Here is an 18,371-nt window from a genome sequence, read left to right on the forward strand (position 1 = left end):
GTAGGCAAATGCAAGCTTGCCTTCAACGATTCCAAATTTAGACAGACTGGCGTGTCGACAACGAAAGCCATAGATTTTTCTTCATGTTTTTGTTATGTTACACCAGCCTCCTTTGGTGGGCGGGGTATTGTTACAAGTGTCACAACATCTAATTGGACTCTAGGATGTCTTTGAGGTTCACATCTCCAGTGCCCCTGGGCAACGGCTTGGGCTGATCTCCGCCCTCGCGCCAACCGATCATGTAGATGATTCTAAACGTCGCGGGTATGCTCCCGTCCTCGTTGCCGTGGAGTTCCCTGTAGATGCCCTCGTTCGCAAGGAGCACCTCTCTCCTGATGGGGCCCATCTCTCTCCCCAGGATGGCGTTGCCCTCGCCCATGGCCTGTAGGTCCTGCATCAGAGCAAACGTGTCGGGGTAGTCGACGACAATGTCGTCGACGTCGACGGTCAGCATCTTGAAGCCGGCGCGCTGCATGAGGCCGCCGACATCGCGGGTATCGGCCAGCGGCGACACGTGGGGGGAGATGCCACCGCGCCTCTCCTGCTCGGCAAGCTGCAGCGAGGTGCGCAGCTCAAAGAGGCTGTCACCGCCGATCATGGCGCCCATGAAGGGGCTGTCGGGTTTCAGGACGTTGTTGATCTGGGTCAGGACGCCGGGGAGATCGTTGATCCAGTGAAGGCTCAGGGAGCTCAGGACGAGGTCAAAGGTCTCGGGGGGGAAGGGGACATGCTCCTCGTCGACAAGGACCTGGCGGGTGATGTTTATGTTGGCGTTGAAGGGAAGGTCGGCGTCGCGGTGCAGGAGGGCATGGGACGACTCGGCGGCGACGAGCTCGTCGATGCGCGCCGACAGGGCCGGGGTTATGGGCTTCGCGGGGTCCGGATCGGGGTTCTCGCGGGTGAGGGCGCGGGCGACGTTGCACGAGTTGGCGCCTAGGTCGAGGACGCGGGGGAACCTCCGCTTGATGTCCTGTCGTTTTTTGCACACGCGCATGTCAGCGACCACCCTTCTTCGGCGAGCCATATCCCAAATGGACCCCCCCTTGTGGCCATGTTGGGGAAGAGGGGTGCGGGGGTTGTTTGGAGGTGAGACTTACAAGCAACCGCTCGCAGAGACGGTTCGCGACCTCGTCCTTGAGGTAATCGGCCTGGCGGCTGGCCTCGACGTTGGAGGCGGCGCGCTCCTTTTGCAACCACTTTGTGCGGCGGTTGAAGACCTGGAAGGCCTGGGCGCCGCCGCCGCCGCCGCCGCCGGAGGCGAAGGCGTAGGAGCGGCGGGGGACGGCGCCGGCGAGGAGGCAGGAGCCCGGCGCGGACGGAGCAGCCGCCGCGAGGCACAGGCGTTTGATCGTGCGGTTCATTACTGGCATTACATTTCTGGAACGGGCGAAGGCGAACATGGGTGGGGGAGAGTTCGGATCTGGAATTGGGATGGTTGCAAGTATGAGGGAGAGAGGGAGGGCGGGAGGGAGGTGTAAAAAAGAAGGTTTTCTTATCTTTGGATTGATAGCTAGGGGGGGTGGGAGATGCACTAGAAGCTTCAATGGGAATTCACGACCTTCGATGATGCAGCACATTTGGAGCTTCGCCAATTGACAGGAACAAGTTTAGGTTAGCGTGCCGAGGTACATACGTATCTTTCGACGGGGTTGGATGCGCACCCGTCTTGGGCGCTCAGGAACATCCACCCCGGCGGAACAGGTCGAGTTGCCCATCAGTCAGCGCCGGAGAGCAGGTTCATGTCTACTTACTGATATGTAATACTCTGCAATTTGTAAGTAGGCGCTCTGCATTCGTGCCATGGTACCTACCTACATATGTTTGTACCTAGGTAAACCGAGGTACTATGTACGCTCCACGCTCCCGCTAATCACCAGGCGGACCTTGGAACCCTTGATGCGCCAAGTCCCCCCGGTCCTCGAGAAACAAGCAACAAGCAGCGCTGGGACGTTGGAACTCTAGAGTTGCAGCGGTCGACTGACTGGTGGGCGGTTTGACAGGCCCGTTCGACTGCGCTTTCACCCTTCGTCCGGTCCGTAGGGCCAATTGACCGCCGGCTCGCCATCTCCACACATTGCTACCTACGGCCTTAACGCTCCCAAGCCTTCCGGGCATAGTACGAGAGCCTGAGCCTCCACTGTTTCTAAAGTGTCGTTTTCTCTCTCTCACTCTCACTCTCACACACTCTCTCGCTCTCCCGCTCTCATCCGCGAAGCTCAAAGCCCCTGGGCCCCTTTCCTAGGTGTTTTTGTTTCCCGTCTTGCCCACTTCCCTTGTCTCCGGTGCAACGTCGCGAATCGGTCAGCCCCCTATTCCGCCAATCTACTGCCCACGCCCTTACTCGCGTGCGCGTCGACCCCCCGGGGAAGCAAACCTGTCCACAGTCGCCCCTCCCCCGAGAGGCAGTGTCAAGACACGCCCGCAGCGGGACTTGCCGCCCGGATTCGAGTTCGAGCCGCCGAGTCCGTCGTTCACTGTTCGCAGAGCCGACCGTTGATCCCTTCCCCAAACTCCACGCATCAGTAATCTAGCAAGCGAACCGGCTATTAGGGTAAGCGAGCGGCAATTCCAACCAATACCCCTCGCGCGCATGGAGTGAAAGCCCGACGCTCGCCCAGAGCAGACAACACCACGCCCACCGATTCCCCGTATCCCAACATCGAATCGAGGCCGCAATCGCGCCACCTGTGCGAAACACCTGTGGCCGAGGTCCACCGACGCCCGTCCGTCCGTCGACTCCGTCCGTCCCGTCCCGCGAAGAGGAGGGGGGGAAGAACCGTTGGAGATAGACAAGACCCGACCAAGAAAGCCCCTTGTCCGACTCGAGAACCACCGCAAACATGTCGTCCGCAGCGTCCGGCTTCCTTGGCCGCTCGACCAGCAACAACTCGAACATGCGAGGACTGGTACAGTTCATTGCCGACCTGAGAAACGCCAGAGCTAGGGAGTTGGAGGAGAAGCGAATCAACAAGGAGTTGGCCAACATTCGGTGAGCAAAGCACCCCTCACCGGGTTTGCTGACCCGCAATATTCCACCGTGGCATACTGACGAATACCCCTGCGTACAGACAAAAGTTCAAGGGTGAGGATCGACTTTGATGTTTGGCAGGCGGGGTGAGGTCGTGCTAACTTGTGTACAGACGGAAATCTCAGTGGCTACCACAAGAAGAAATATGTGTGCAAGGTAAGGAAGCTTTGCTGAAGCATGGGCTTGAGGCAGTGGGCTGACGATCCGCGAAGCTCCTCTACATCTACATCCTCGGATGGAACGTCGACTTTGGCCACCTCGAAGCCGTCAACCTCATTTCGGCGAACAAGTACTCGGAGAAGCAGATTGGCTACCTTGCCATGACCCTCTTCCTGCACGAGAAGCACGAGCTGCTGCACCTAGTCGTCAACAGTATACGAAAGGACTTGTTGGACCACAACGAGCTGTTCAATTGTCTAGCTCTCCACGCGATCGCCAACGTTGGTGGCAGGGAAATGGGAGAGGCCCTCAGCGGAGAGGTCCACAGACTTTTGATCTCGCCGTATGTAACGGCCTGAAATGGTTCTAGAATGGTAGGCTAACAGGGACGCAGGACTTCCAAGGCGTTCGTCAAGAAGAAGGCATCCCTCACACTCCTCCGCTTGTACCGCAAGAACCCCGACATTGTTCAACCACAATGGGCCGAACGCATCATCTCGCTGATGGATGACGTGGATGTCGGCGTAGCTTTGTCCGTCACATCACTCGTCATGGCCCTTGCCCAAGATAACCTGGACGCGTACAAGGGGGCATACGCCAAGGCCGCCGCAAGGATGAAGAGGATAGTCATCGATGGCGAGTATACTCCGGACTATCTTTATTACAAGGTTCCGTGTCCCTGGCTCCAGGTCAAGCTTCTGCGCCTACTGCAGTACTTCCCCCCTTCGGGTGAGTTGTGAATGAGGCCCCGGATTGAGTGACGGAGAACTAAATTACTCCAGACGATACCCACATCCGCGATATGATCCGAGAATCCCTGCAAAAGATTTTGAACCTCGCGATGGAGCAGACGAAGAACGTGCAGCAGAATAACGCCCAGAACGCCGTTCTCTTCGAAGCCATCAACCTCATTATTCACCTCGACAACGAGAATGCGTTACTGAAGCAGATTTCGTCTCGTTTGGGACGGTTCTTGACTTCTAGGGAAACCAACGTCCGCTACTTGGGATTGGAGGCCATGACGCATCTCGCAGCTCGTATCGACACTCTGGAGCCTATCAAGCAGCACCAGGACGTTATCCTCGGGTCTCTCAAGGACAGGGATATCAGTGTGCGGAGGAAGGGTCTCGACCTCCTTTACAGCATGTGCGACTCGTCGAATGCTCAGGTCATTGTCGGCGAGCTTCTTCATTACCTCCAGAACGCTGACTTTGCAATCCGCGAGGAGATGGTGCTGAAGATTGCTATTCTGACCGAACGATACGCCACTGATGTACAGTGGTATGTCGACATATCGCTGCGCCTGATTGCCATGGCCGGTGATCACGTCAGCGACGAGGTGTGGCAGCGTGTCATCCAGATCGTGACGAACAATGAGGAGTTGCAGGTTTACGCGTCGCAGCACTCCCTGCAGTATGTCAAGTCAGACCACTGCCACGAGACGCTGGTTAAAATCGGAGCGTACATCTTGGGCGAATTCGGTCATCTCATCGCCGATCAGCCCAAGTGCAGTCCCATTGAACAGTTCCTGGCTCTCCAGAGCAAGATTGCCGCTTGTTCGTCAAGTACAAGGGCTATGATTCTTTCTTGTTATGTCAAATTCGTCAACCTCTTCCCGGAAATCAAGCCCCAGCTCCTGAAGGCCTTCCAAGTCTTCAGTCACACACTCGACTCCGAGCTTCAGCAGAGAGCATGCGAGTACCTGACGCTGGCAACCATGCCAACAGACGATCTCCTGCGAACCGTCTGCGACGAGATGCCCCCTTTCTCGGAACGCCAGTCTGCTCTGCTCGCCAGAGTGCATCAGAAGCACGCCAATACCAGTGATAAGAGAACCTGGATTGTCGGTGGTAAGGATGCCAACACAGACGCGGTAGAGCTGAAGATAGCCAAGGAGGGCGGCCTTAAGCGAACCTTCAGCACAAACGGCAACCCTAACGCCAGCAACGGAGGCCCCAACGGAACAAATGGCAACGGCGTCAACGACTTGGCTGGTTTGGACATGAACAACATTGGACCCGCTGAGCCCAAGACGAAGGCACCCAACTTGGCAAGTGCCGCTCACTTATCCCCCAACTGGGAAATCGGATACAACAAACTGCTGCTCAAGGCAGAAGGTATTTTGTACGAGGATGGCCAAATCCAAGTCGGTGTGCGGTCCGAGTACAGAGGCCAAATGGCGTGCTTGATTCTCTACTTCAAGAACAAGACGCCCACCGCGTTGAGCTCTTTTACCACAACACTTGACCTTGACGAAAACGAGAAGGGCAAGCTTACGTGGGACGTGAAGAACCTGCCAGAGAGCACGATCTACCAGGGTGGGCAGTCCCAGCAGGTCGTCATGTTCGAGTGCAAGAGCGTATTTGACAAGAGCCCAACGGTACGCATCAGCTACCTCGCTGGTGCGCTTCAGGCTGTCACCCTGAAGCTGCCTATCACCGCCCACAAGTTTATGGACCCTGCAGACCTCTCCGCAGAAGACTTCTTCAGACGTTGGAAGCAGATTGGCGGTGCCCCCCGCGAAGCCCAGCAGATCTTCGGTTTGACCCCCGGCAAGGCGGATAGGGAGTTGACTGAGTTCTTCGTTCGGCAAACCGTTGAGGGCTTCAGGTGGCGTGTCCTTGACGGCGTTGACCCGAACGCCAAGAACTTTGTTGGAGCGAGCGTTCTTCACACATCGGAGGCGGGCAAGTTTGGTTGCTTGATGCGCCTTGAGCCGAACTACGGGACGAAGGTGATTCCACATCCCATCTATTTCATCAAACGGAGTTCCTTTGCTAACAATTATTCTCAGATGGTTCGTCTCACTATCCGCGCCACGGACGACAGCGTCCCCGCCGTTCTTCTGAAGATCATGCAGGAGCGCCTTGCCGCCGGTTACACGCCGGAAAAGTTTCAAGCGCCGACCCCGGCTGACATATCGGACGCATTTAGCAATGTCATGGTTACATAGCGCAGCACCCTTCTGTTACAATGCACACAATTACTTTCTTAATGGAATACCCGCGCCCCGGTTTTGTCTTTTCGTCCCCTGCCCGTGGCTGTCGTCGATGTCGGTGTGTTCTATGCATGGCAAACTACTGGGCGTGGGCGTCTCTGGTGGTATCGCGGTGGCACTCATTCACTAAAGGTAGCAAAACGAGAGGTGAGCGTCGTTGATTTGAGGGCGTAATGAAAAAAGTAGGTTAGTTTTCGAAGATCTGATCGTGTTCTATTCCGGCGGTGGCGCTCTTGCGTTTGTGTTTGGCACCCTCTTGTTCCATGTAGAGGTAGCCTCCAGGAGTGGCACTCTCTTGCCACTGGCGGGGACCTGATCGCGCCGTCTATGTAGAGTACAATGGCATAGAAAGCAAACGCTTTGCACGTGGAAGTCATGATCTTGGGTGTTTTCTCTCTCCAAAGCATTCGCAAGCAACGTTTATTATCACAATAGCTCAACTTCTATACAGTGCCACTTAGCATCAGCCCCGCCACAGGCTATATCATGCGTGTGCATATCCTCGCCAATCGATCAGACGCCGTTGTCCCGGGTCTGGTCGTGGTGGGCGATAAGGTCGAGCTGTGGACACAGCCAAAATTAGCTGGTTTTTCTTTTTTTCTTTTTTTTCTTTTTTTTTAAAAAAAGGAAAAGAGGGAGAAGAAGAAGAAGAAGAAGAGGAAGAAGAAGAAGAGGAAGAAGAAGAAGACTCGGGCTACAAGAATACTCACAGGACCCTGGTCCAGCCACCAGTAGGAGTCAATATCGTCATACGTGACCTCCCCGCCATCCCCGCCGCCGTGGAGGCGGCGGAGGAGCTCGTGACGGCAGGGCAACCCCCACTGTATTTGGAAGTTTCCTGTACATGAAGGTAGGTCGCCGCGCTGCGCAAAGGCATTGTTGGCATGCATATACTCTTCGTATAGCAAGTCAAGTGCCTTGAAAGGTACTCGGAAGGTAAGGCCCTTAAGCATTGGAGAGTGTGCCCTCGGCCGCCAACGGCGATGCTCGGCGCCTAACCTCGTATAGCAATCTTGGTCCGACGAGAAGACCATGACATGAAACTTTTGGTGTAGGGCTTCGAGGTCGGGGCCGTCGCGGAGGATGTGAGATGATAGCCCCCTGCGGCCGCCCTGTGTGAGCGACGCCGTCTTGACCCCGTAGCTGCGTACCCTGTTGATCTTGAAGGCGGCAAACTGTGAGTGGCTTGGCAGGTAGCGCGCCTCGAAATAAGCGATAAGTTCTGAGTTGATTAGCCAAGTTTGTGAATGGGGGAGAGAGAGAACCGGATGGCGCACCCTCCTGGTCTTCAAAGCTGCGTTTGAGCGACCTCCAGGTATTCCAAAACGCCGCCTCGCTTGGCGCGTGAACAACTGCCTTCCAGGCGGCAGTAAACCCGTCGGGGTTGTGGGTGTAGATCGCCTCGTCGTCGGCCGTCGTAGGGGTGGCGGTAGTGGAGGTGGATGCGGTGGTGGTTGTTGTGCCGGCCTGCCAATCCACCCCGGACACGATATTGCCGCCACGGGCTCCGGGCCAACCACCGGCATCGTCTACCGGAGCGACAGGCGCTTTCTCGACAGGCCCGCGCCACATGCTCTTGATTTGTGAGGCCGTCTTCTTGAGAAATTGCTGCACACAGATCTGATGATGCGTTGTAGCCGGGAGCACTGACTTGACCGCTTTTGTTAGACACTGGTCGAGGTCTGTGACAACAACGGAGGGCTGTGGTATTCTCTCCGCCTCAAGCAGCGTCTTCATATACGAAAGGGCCCATTCCAAGGCACTTTTGTCCTTGTCCGACACAAGACAGAAACACGCGTTGAAGGTGGTCTGCACGGCAGTGTTCCCGACAACTTGCAGAAGCGGCATGTGGAAACGGTTCGTCTGCCCGGGCAGAGGAGGGTTAGCAAGAACGGCAGAAGACCGATCGAGCACTATCAGCAACGGCCTACCTTATAGGTGATACCCATAGTCAACACCTCAGGATACCTTTGCCAGAGCTTCAAGCCGCTGCCATAAGCCCAGAAGACCCCTGCCACGCTGCCGTCCTTGTCGCGGCGACAAGCAAAACGGGTAACGTCGCTGCGTTTGGTAAGCACGTCGATGAAAAGGTCGATGGAGGCCAACCGGCTGGACGCGTCGTGGCGCAGGCTCTCCCGGGTATCCGCGAAATAATGTTGTCCATGCGTGACCGTATAAGTCCAAGGTTCACTGGCAGTAATCGCGACACATTCTCTGCCCGCGGCTGGAATCGCTATCCACGCTGACACATCATCATGTTCACTACTATCAATACAGGAGAATTGAGCACCTTATCGCCTTTCAAATCACTCTGATAGGCGAGGTCCGAAAGGATCTCACAAGGCTCCGTTGCTTAAGAGTCTAGGGCCTTGGTAGGCTCTTTTTGCGAGGAACAGGGGCGCAGCACCAAGAGAACCGCATGTTGCCGTAAGCCCCAAAGTTTCTCCGACTCAAGGATGCAGCTAGTGTTTTGCACGAGCCCTGGCTGCAGTTATTGTTGCCAATCTTAGTCATATTCAGATATGGATGAACGAGATACCTAGTAGTGTAGTCAGAATGATCCATGCAACTGCTAGTGTAGTTGATATCAACCCAAATGAGCCCCACATTTTAACACTACTAGGAGCTTACGCTTACCTGTGCGGATTCTTTTAGACCAGGTGTGAGACTCAATATGTACCTTTTGAGGATTCATTTGCAAGTCAAGCTGGAGTGGGGAGTGATATCAACTTGTTTGTAGTAGATCCGCCCTGATACGGCCTTACTATGTATGCTGGTCCAATGGTCAGCCTACAGACAGGCAGCAGCCACTATTGATACGAGTTTTGGCCAATTCTAGATTCTAGCGGGGAGACCGGAGTGTACACCCCTTGATCTCAACAGAACAACGCGCGGTGAGAAGTACGGATATTCTATCTAGGAATAACTTTGAAGCATCGTGGTCCATATAATGTGACCAAGTTTCCTGGTGGTTCAATTCGACTCCTAGCATCCAAGCCCATTCCTGTCAGCCTTCCATCCCGAGTCCAGTCCAAAGTCATTCTTTCACCATGCTTTCTTCCGCATTCACTCTACCTCTGGCCATTGGCCTCCTCTCATCCGCCGTGGCCGCTGGAAGATCTCCCCGCATGCTGCAAGCTCGTGATGGGCCTTCGCCAGACCTGCCTTATGCTCCCGACACGTCGACCTACTGCACTTGGTGGGTGGATGTTAGAGCAGGGACCACCTGCGACGCCATTGTCAGCGAGAACTTCATCACCCTGGAGCAATTTCAGCGTTGGGTAAGTCCGCCACTGTGTGATGCAGCATTGGGATGTCATAATCGAGTCTCGACTTGCTACCCTATATATATCCGGGATAGACTAACCTGTTCAACAGAATCCTTCGCTCGCCGCCACCTGTGCCGTAGAGATCGGAAAGTCGTATTGCGTCGAGGCCTTTGGCGAGCCTGCGCCGAGTCCCTCTACGACGTCTGTTCCCACGTCGACCACTTTGTCGACCAGGACTTCCACTCCCACTTCAGTCACTTCAACTCAGCCCCCAACTACCACCATTAAGCCGTCGTCATCGACGACGACGACGACGACGGCGACAACCCCAGGAAACGGCATCACTACCCCAGCACCCACCCAAGCTACCATTGTGGACAACTGTGATGCCTTCTACTTCGTTGTTGCAGGCGATAGTTGCGACGCTATTTCAGCCAAGCACGGCATCACCGTGGCCCAGTTCCAGCGCTGGAATCCCAGCGTTGGCGCGATCTGCACCGGACTCTGGGCCAATGCCTATGCTTGCGTCTCGATTATTGGCCATACGCCATCGCCCACCACTGCCGGCAACGGTATCTCCACTCCCACCCCGACCCAGGCCACGATCGTGAACAACTGCGACGCCTTCTACTTGGTCGTCGCTAGCGATAGTTGAGAGTCGATTGCGTCCAAGCACGGCATTACCGTAGCCCAGTTCCAAAGCTGGAACCCAAGCGCGGGCGCGACCTGCACCGGGCTTTGGGCCAACGCCTATGCCTGCGTCTCCATCGTCGGTCACACCCCGAGCAAGCCTCCCGCAACCACAACCACCGCCGGCAACGGTATCGCCACTCCGACGCCCATCCAGCCGAGTATGGTGAGCAGCTGTGACCGCTTCTACAAGGTCAAGTCCGGAGACACGTGCGACGCCATCGCCTCCTCGAACGGCGTCACGGTGCAGCAGATTACGACCTGGAACCCGGCAGTCAAGTCCGACTGCACTGCGCTGTGGCCCGACTACTACATATGCATCTCTATCGTCGGACACACACCCACGACGCCGGGCAACGGCGTCCAGACGCCCACGCCCATCCAAAGCGGCATGACCACCTCCTGTAAGACCTTCCACTTCGTCACCTCCGACCAGACCTGCGACGTCATAACCGCGAGTTACGGCATCACCATGGCCAACTTTGTTCGTTGGAACCCCGCTGTTAAGAGCGATTGCACTTGAATGTGGGCCAATGCCTATGTTTGCGTTGCCGTGTTATAACAAATGGGATCGGTTCCGAAGTAGACCGGAGGGTATCCAAGTAATGGGTTTATTATTCGAGCAATCAAGTATTAATAGGTTTTCTCATACAAAGAAAACAATAAATTTAATGCAATGAATGAGGTTAAGATGGTATTCTATTCAATGGGCATGCTCACCCTTTGCCGGGTCAAAATGTTGTAGACAAATTCAAGCCAACTGCCTGTATCCTCGCGAAATACCGTGGCACCCAACCTCGCTATACAGTCAGCTACAGAAGCTTGAAAACATATATTTGAAATGATGTGGTAATACAGATCAGTATAGACCATCGTTGTGAGGTAACCCTACCTAGCCTGAGTTACTTGAGTAGGTGATGAAGAAATCACTTGTAGACCCCTTCGAACGACGACTTCCAGGGGGCGGTCCTAGAAAAGCATATACATTGTAACTACCTCTAGATAAAATTGAATGTCCTCATTTATCACAGGAAATATTAGGCGTTAATTGCTGCTTGCAATTAACGGCGTCGTTTTTGTGACATCATTTATCCCCCCCCCCCTCCTATTCTCTTGGTAAGTCCCTCGGGCTATCCTTCAACATCAAGGAAAGTGACATTTGGCTGATTAGGGCTTCCGGCACCGGTTCGTACGGTCTTTGTTGGTCTTGTACGACCTAAGCACTTGCCAGTGATCTTTGGCGTGACTATTGGCCGTGGGCCCGCGATAGAAGCTGTCCAGCCAGCCGCGTACCTGAGTGCGGGTGGCGGCCGGGTCGGCCGAGTTTTTGATGGTGGCCTCCCAGTCGACCGTTTTCCACTGCGGCGTGTCCGGTTCGGCAACCGGTGGCGGCGTCCAAGAGGGGCGATAGAACGGGCTCGCACCCATGTCCTTCTCGACAATGGTGACGCCGGGAAGGCCGTTCTGGGCCGCCGTGATCAGGTAGCGGCCGTGGTCGGCAACGCGGGCCTGGGTGATCTTGGTGAGCGTATCGTCCACCCGGCTGAAGGCGGCGTCACCGGCGGCCGCTCTCACGGCCGGCTTGTTGTAGTTGTCGTTGCTGATCTGGCCGATGTTTCTGATGAAGTCGTTGTGGTCGTTGAGCCCGTTTCTGAACGCCTTGTGCCCCCTGAAGTTGTAAGGCGCCTTATCCTGATCTCTCCAAGCCCAGATGCAATTCACGGCCGTCTGCCGGTTGTCCAGAGAGTCGTCGGGCCTGTAGGCCGCCTGAAGAGTCTCCATACCCGGTTTTGTGTTGTCCAGGAACAGCTGGAAGTCATTAAAATTGCACTGCGAGCGGCCCTCTTTTCCTCGGCAGGGAACCCAGGAGCCAATGCACGCGTTGTTCTTCCACTTGTTGCACTGATAGCCGATCTTCCGATCTGCCTCAGGGTTCTGCTGGTCGATGAGGAAGGACTCGAAGAGCTAAACCCTCCACGAGACAGTTCTGATACCCTCCGGCCTAGGCGGCCGTGATGAGGTAAGAAAGGGCAAAGACGAGGGAAAGCTTCATGATGCGGGCATATAGTGGGTGACAAACGATCCACGGACCAATGCAGAAAGAAGTTGAAGAAGGCCGAAAGACGGATGACTGGAAAGGTTCGGCAAGCTAGAAACATACTGATGGGGAGTTCTTGGGAACCCAACACATATGTGTGGATGTGCCCGGCTAGATGGGGGGTTGAGCCTCGCCTAGCCAGTAAGCCATATCAACACCGTATTCGGAAAATCGCCTCTACACTTGCTTAATTAGATCTTGTCATCTTCCATCCTTCTTTTTGGCAACGTATCCAAAGTCTACGCATGACCTTTCCCTTTGTGCCATGTACAAGAAGGATGATTCGGGACGATGTACGATGTACATACATTGGCTGGCGGGCCGGCTGTCTGTGCGGCTTCTAGATAATTGGGTCCGGAAATCCGGGCTTGTCCAGCGAATCAGTGTTCAATTCCCGACTATCTTATTTCCCAAACGGGTAAAGCAGGCTGTGGCGATCTGCCTAGGCGACTAACGCACATTATCTTGCCCTTGCAGCGACGTCTGACCTTCCCATCTATGTCAAGACTGCAGGTTCCAGATCTTTTGTAACCAGGATATTTAGGAAAGAGCCGAGGTTTTGTCTCATTTAACCCATAGGCGCAGGCTTATACCACGCAGCCAAGCCCATGATATTGATCCTACGCACAAGTTCAATCTCACGAGCTAGAGCACACAGCAGATAGGGAGATACGAATGAGTGAAGATGTTGTGAGGGGGCCCGTGTGCTGGGAGGTCACGTGACCTCCTGGGCCCCTCACCTTTATCCAGCCTCTGCCTATAGCCTTAAGAGGAGGATTTTCCTCCTTACCACTACATACCACTACAGATCAGTGATGTTACTATTTACCTTACTTTATTACTCTTATACTCCTATAGGTTATAAAGCCTAGGCCTATATTAATTTTTCTTATAAATTAATTAGTTACTTTTACCTATTTTTATTAATTTATAATTATTTACTAATTATTATAGTAGTTACTTAACTTTACTTACTATTTTTACTATAGCCTAAGTTAAAGATCTTTTACTAATTACTATAAGGATACTTTTACCTATTAACTACCTTAATTTATTACTTTAGGCGTTTATTAAATAGTAGTAAATTATATAACGTTTTAAATACGCCTTTTACTATAGTAAAAGAAATATATAAAGATTAATATATAGTTAGGCTAACTATAGTCTAAAGTAACTTACCTATATTACTATTATTATAGCTAATAGTAGTAATTACTAAATAGTCTTATTAACTATCCCTAAGCTTAAGAGGGAGTTAAACTAGTCCTTATAAATTATACTTATTAGTACTACTTTTTATACTAATAAAGTTAAGAAGTATATTAACTATAATATCTCTTAACTAGCTAAAAACACTATAGCTTTTACCTTATAAAAAGCTAACTATAACGTTATATATAACCTTTTTATTTTATTATATAATATATTAATTAATAAGCTTTTTAATATAAGATAGTAAAATAATAGTAATCCTTATACCTTAATAAAAGCACTTAAGAAATATATTCCTAAGGTATCTAAAGACATAGTTAGAGCCTTTATTAATAAATTCTTTAAGGGTAGTGCCTAAGATTATAAGACTTTTTATAATACTCTTAAATATATATAGTATTTATACGCTTATATTACTAGCCTTTATAGTAAAAACTCTAACTACTATTAGGCTATCCTCTTACTTAATTATTTTAAGACATATCTACTTAATATATATAAGTACTATACTAATAATAATAAAAAGCCTAAGTAAGCTATAGTTATTAAGACTATTTATATACTTACTTAAGATAAAAAGTAAAAAATAAGCCTTATTACTTACTATAAGGCTATAATTACTACTACCTTTAGTACTAATAGCTAAAGCGCTACTCTTACTAAGAAGTTAGGCTATAATATTTACCTTTATTATAAGAAAAGTTATATTACTATAAAGTGTTAGACTACTTATCTAGAGCTTATTCCTACTAACTATATATTTTATAAAAATCTACTTACTTATATAGCTAAGTATGTTTATAATAAGGATTATAAAGAGGCTACTACTTCTATTATACCTAATTCCTCTATATTAGTTTTTATAAAAGGTGCCTTAGGCATACTAGGCAGCTCCTTAATTACTTATTACGCTTTAGTATAGGAAAATAAGATATAATATTTAATAATCCTTTTTAACTATATTATAGATATTTCCCTACTTAAATAGTAGAGCATGTCTTTATAATTCCCTAGTGTAATAGCTGTAAAGCTACTGTTACGTTCTTTGTTATTTTATAGAGTATTATTAATCCTTTCTTTATAGATTACATAAGTATTGCCTAGAGACTTCCTAGGGAATACACTACCACTTAGTAGTAAAACCCTAGAGAATTCCTAGTAGCTATTATAGTAATTCTCTAGGAATTCTTTATTATATTCTTATCTATTATGTAATAATTACTTATATAAAGATTATTTTTTATCCTAGAATATAAGGTATAATTCTAATATATATAAGTAAAGATAAATAAATTACTAAGTATAATAGTAAATTACTAAATATTATAAGGGAATAAAACGTAAAATTACTAAGTATTATAAGAGAAAGTATATAAACACTAGTTATAACTATATAGCCTAAACGTCTTAATTAGGGTAATCCTATAGGTTTTATTTTATTAGATACTAGTAGTGTTTTATTTACCCCTTATATTTTTTACTATTCCTTTATTTATTATAGTTATATTTACTATATAATTACTATAATTACGTTTTAAATCTTAATAATTATTTTACTTACTTACTTATAATTATATAGTTATTTATTAATAGGTCTACTATTAGTATTAATATTATTTAGGACCTTAATAGTGGTTTTAGCTATAGTAAGATTATAATCCTTAAGCTATGTTATTTTATAGTTATTAAGTCTAAGGGTTATAGCTATATTAGTCTTTTCTTTATTTAGGAGTGCCTTTTTTCTAGTATTAGTAGTGTATTCCTAGCTATAGGTGTTAACTAGGTAAAGCTAACTAGATAGTTTACTAGTAATTTTATAGTAAAGCTGCTTTTAGAAGCGCTTTTTAAGATTCTTTTATATTTCCTTAGATATAATAGAGATATATTAGCTATTAATATTCTCTTAAATAAATATAGTTATAATAGAAATATTAGTAATTTATAGAATAAAAAATAGACCCTTAAGTAAAAGTTATAAGTATAAATTATTATTTAAAACGTTTATAGTAAGCTACTTAATAAAAGGCGTAGTAAACATTTTATAAAGAATAGTAAAATAGCTATTTAAGTAGACTTCTATAAAATCTTTACCTTATTACTAGATAAAAGTAGCTAGATAAAATAGTATTTTAGTAGTAAGATTATAAGTTATAATATTTATATATTTACTAGTATAATTACTATAAGTAGAGAAAAGTTTTTTAGTAACTAGTCTGTTATTTCTAGCTATTAGGTTAAGGTGTAATTAGTAGCACTTAAGCTTATTATTAACTATAACGTTAGATAAGGATTTATTTTTATTATTTTTATATATTATTACCTTAATATATTCCTTAGCGCTTATAGTCTTTTCTTAAGGATTAATAGTTAATTTATTAGTAAGTTAATAAAGTAATTTTAGTATATTAGGGGCGTAATTAATAAATATATTAATATAATTAATAGCGTCTACTTTAGTAAAATAACTATTATTTATCTACTTAATAGTTATATAAATACTATAAATAGTATTAAGAGCGTTAGTAATTTCCTAATCTTTATTAGTAGTAAACTAGGCGTGTTTACTAGCACTTTTATTAATATTAATAGCTTTTTTTTTAGTAGAACTAGGTAGATAAAGAGGTTTAGCTAATAATATAACGCTAGGAGTCTAGGGATTTAGTAAGACAGTGTTACTCTACTTAAGCTTAGTAAGGCGCTTTTTAGCTTTCTTTAGCTTATACTCTAAAGTGTTCTAGTTAGGCTTCTTAGTAAAGTGACTATTAGGAGTATAAGTAGATATAATATTAGTGTTTAAGTTAACTTTACTTTTAATATCTAAAGAGATAGTACTACTAGTAGTGTCTTATTTAACTTTTAGCGTCTAAATTATAGTTAAGGTAGTCTAATAATAGTAAATAAGATAAGTGTTTTTTTTATAGAAGTCTAGCTAAAGGTTTTACTAGTAAATTATATACGTTTTATCTTTACTATTAGTATAAAAAAACTAAGAAATATTAGTAAAGATAACGTTATTAAAGAATAATCCTTTAGGCGTTTTAATACTAGCTTATTTAGCTTTAATATAGTGCTTTTCTTAGTAAGTGTTAAAGCGTTTCTAGTATTATATAACCTTAATACTAAGCGATTTAGTCTTCTTAATTAGGCGCGCTTTACCTCTATAAATAGTAATAGTATAAAAATATCTATAAAAAGAAATACTAATTTTACTTTTAGTGTTAGTAAATTTATTTAAGAAGTGTTTTTAGTACTTAGCGTTAGTAGATAGAGTTTTATTAGAAATATTAAGGATAATATAGAATTATATAATAAAGTAATAGTAAATAAAGTAGAAAAAATAGTAAATAACTAGCTAGTTTATACTATTATATATAAAACAGCTAGTTAGGTAAAAGTAAAAATATAGATAAGTTATTAAGAAAGTAAGGGGAAATTATAAGGTATAAATAATAAAAATAAGGAGAATTATAAAAGAAAAAGGATTTATATAAAAGAAAAAGAATAACTAGGCTATAGTTACCTTAGGTAACTAGTTATTTGCCCTCTATTATAAGGTAAAGTCTTAATTTATTTATTACTAGTTATATAACATATAGATATTTACTATAAATAATAAGGCTATTTACTAGAATTTCCTTATTTACTACTTAATTATTTATAGGGATTTTACTAGATTTCTTTTAACTAACTGCCTAACCCTTATAGGTAATTATTTAGACTATCTTTAGTCTTCTTATAGTTACTTTACTAAAAATTATCTATTATTTATTAGTAAATTATTCTGCTTTTAGCTAGTGTTTTCTTTTTTTATTTAGTAATTTCTCTTAGTACTAGTTAGTAGTATTATTCTATTACCTACTTTCTTTTTTTTAAAGTCTTTATTACTAATTCTCTTATTACTAATAATGTTTTTTAAATTCTTTAATTAAGTTATCTACTTCTATAGCGTCTATATCTATCTAGGTGTTATATAGGCTAGAGTACCTTTTTTATTTAGTAAGGTACTATATTTATAGTTTTTTTATTCTTACCTAGTAATTCTCTTTTTAAGGATTTATTTAACTTTATAGTGCTAGTATTTATTTTACTACTTGTTTTTATAAGAGTTCTCCTTTTCTATAAGGCTGCTACAGACAGGAGTCTGTTTATATAGGTCTTTTTATAGGTCTTTAGCTAGGATTAAGTATATAACTAATACTACTAAGTAAATATTTATTATTAGAGGTAACTTTAGCTAATATACTAGCTTTCTTACTTTTTTAAGGACTTTTATTAGTTTAGTATATAAAGGTAAGGTTTTTACTAATAGGTTTCTTAGTAAATAGTACCTCTAACTAAGCTTTAAATAGATAAAATCTCCTAGTATAAATAAAATATACTAGTGCTTATAATTAAATACCTTTTTTATATATATTTATACTACTATAATTAAAAATTTTACTTCCTCCTAAAGTATTTCCTAGTTAATATTAGTGTTTAAATTACTAAGAAGATCTAGGGATTTATTAGTTTTAAAGCTATATAGTACTTTATTTAGTGTAGCCTTTATTATACTAAAGTATATATTATTTAATAAATTTTATAAGCTAATTACTACTTTAATTTATTATTTATCTAGAAAAGTGTATATAAACACCTAGATAGCTATTTTTACTATTTAGTTTTTTTACTTAAAAAGACTATCTGTTTATAGATAGTAGGCTATTAAGAATTTTAGCTTAGTGTCTAGTTTTTTTTATAACGCTTACTAGAAGTTTAATAAGAATTTTAGATCTCTATTTAAGATAATATTTTTAAGTAATCCCTAGTTATAAAGCTAGAGAAATTTTAACACTATATAGGCCTATTCCTACGCTTTATATATAGTATATCTAGGGATTAGGATTATAGGACTTACTAAGCTTATTTGAAAATGAG

The 18,371-nt window shown here is 45.6% G+C and overlaps 6 protein-coding genes across 6 annotated transcripts; 3 read left to right on the forward strand and 3 right to left on the reverse strand.

Annotated features, from left to right (window-relative positions):
• Positions 1-148: 148 nt before the first annotated feature.
• Positions 149-1,361, reverse strand: GLRG_06964 (methyltransferase domain-containing protein; the record flags this gene model as incomplete). The annotated part of the gene is made up of 2 exons (XM_008097504.1): positions 149-970; positions 1,098-1,361. The coding sequence occupies 2 exons, from the start codon at positions 1,359-1,361 to the stop codon at positions 149-151; spliced, it is 1,086 nt and encodes a 361-aa protein (XP_008095695.1).
• A 1,479-nt stretch (positions 1,362-2,840) lies between these two features.
• On the forward strand, positions 2,841-6,140 carry GLRG_06965 (uncharacterized protein; the record flags this gene model as incomplete). The annotated part of the gene is made up of 7 exons (XM_008097505.1): positions 2,841-2,989; positions 3,069-3,082; positions 3,141-3,184; positions 3,241-3,530; positions 3,582-3,916; positions 3,970-5,921; positions 5,982-6,140. The coding sequence occupies 7 exons, from the start codon at positions 2,841-2,843 to the stop codon at positions 6,138-6,140; spliced, it is 2,943 nt and encodes a 980-aa protein (XP_008095696.1).
• A 232-nt stretch (positions 6,141-6,372) lies between these two features.
• Positions 6,373-8,033, reverse strand: GLRG_06966 (MULE transposase domain-containing protein; the record flags this gene model as incomplete). The annotated part of the gene is made up of 3 exons (XM_008097506.1): positions 6,373-6,510; positions 6,896-7,407; positions 7,463-8,033. 3 exons carry the CDS (start codon positions 8,031-8,033, stop codon positions 6,373-6,375), a joined length of 1,221 nt encoding a protein of 406 aa, XP_008095697.1.
• Positions 8,034-9,235: 1,202 nt separating this feature from the next.
• Positions 9,236-10,109, forward strand: GLRG_06967 (uncharacterized protein; the record flags this gene model as incomplete). The annotated part of the gene is made up of 2 exons (XM_008097507.1): positions 9,236-9,466; positions 9,564-10,109. 2 exons carry the CDS (start codon positions 9,236-9,238, stop codon positions 10,107-10,109), a joined length of 777 nt encoding a protein of 258 aa, XP_008095698.1.
• Positions 10,110-10,307: 198 nt separating this feature from the next.
• On the forward strand, positions 10,308-10,667 carry GLRG_06968 (LysM domain-containing protein; the record flags this gene model as incomplete). The annotated part of the gene is made up of 1 exon (XM_008097508.1): positions 10,308-10,667. One exon carries the CDS (start codon positions 10,308-10,310, stop codon positions 10,665-10,667), a length of 360 nt encoding a protein of 119 aa, XP_008095699.1.
• Positions 10,668-11,311: 644 nt separating this feature from the next.
• GLRG_06969 (uncharacterized protein) lies at positions 11,312-12,197 on the reverse strand (the record flags this gene model as incomplete). Its single annotated transcript, XM_008097509.1, has 2 exons — positions 11,312-12,109; positions 12,183-12,197. The coding sequence occupies 2 exons, from the start codon at positions 12,195-12,197 to the stop codon at positions 11,312-11,314; spliced, it is 813 nt and encodes a 270-aa protein (XP_008095700.1).
• Between the last annotated feature and the right edge of the window lie 6,174 nt (positions 12,198-18,371).

This window comes from Colletotrichum graminicola (genome assembly GCF_000149035.1).
Source record: "Colletotrichum graminicola M1.001 genomic scaffold supercont1.26, whole genome shotgun sequence".
NCBI classification, from domain to species: domain Eukaryota; kingdom Fungi; phylum Ascomycota; class Sordariomycetes; order Glomerellales; family Glomerellaceae; genus Colletotrichum; species Colletotrichum graminicola.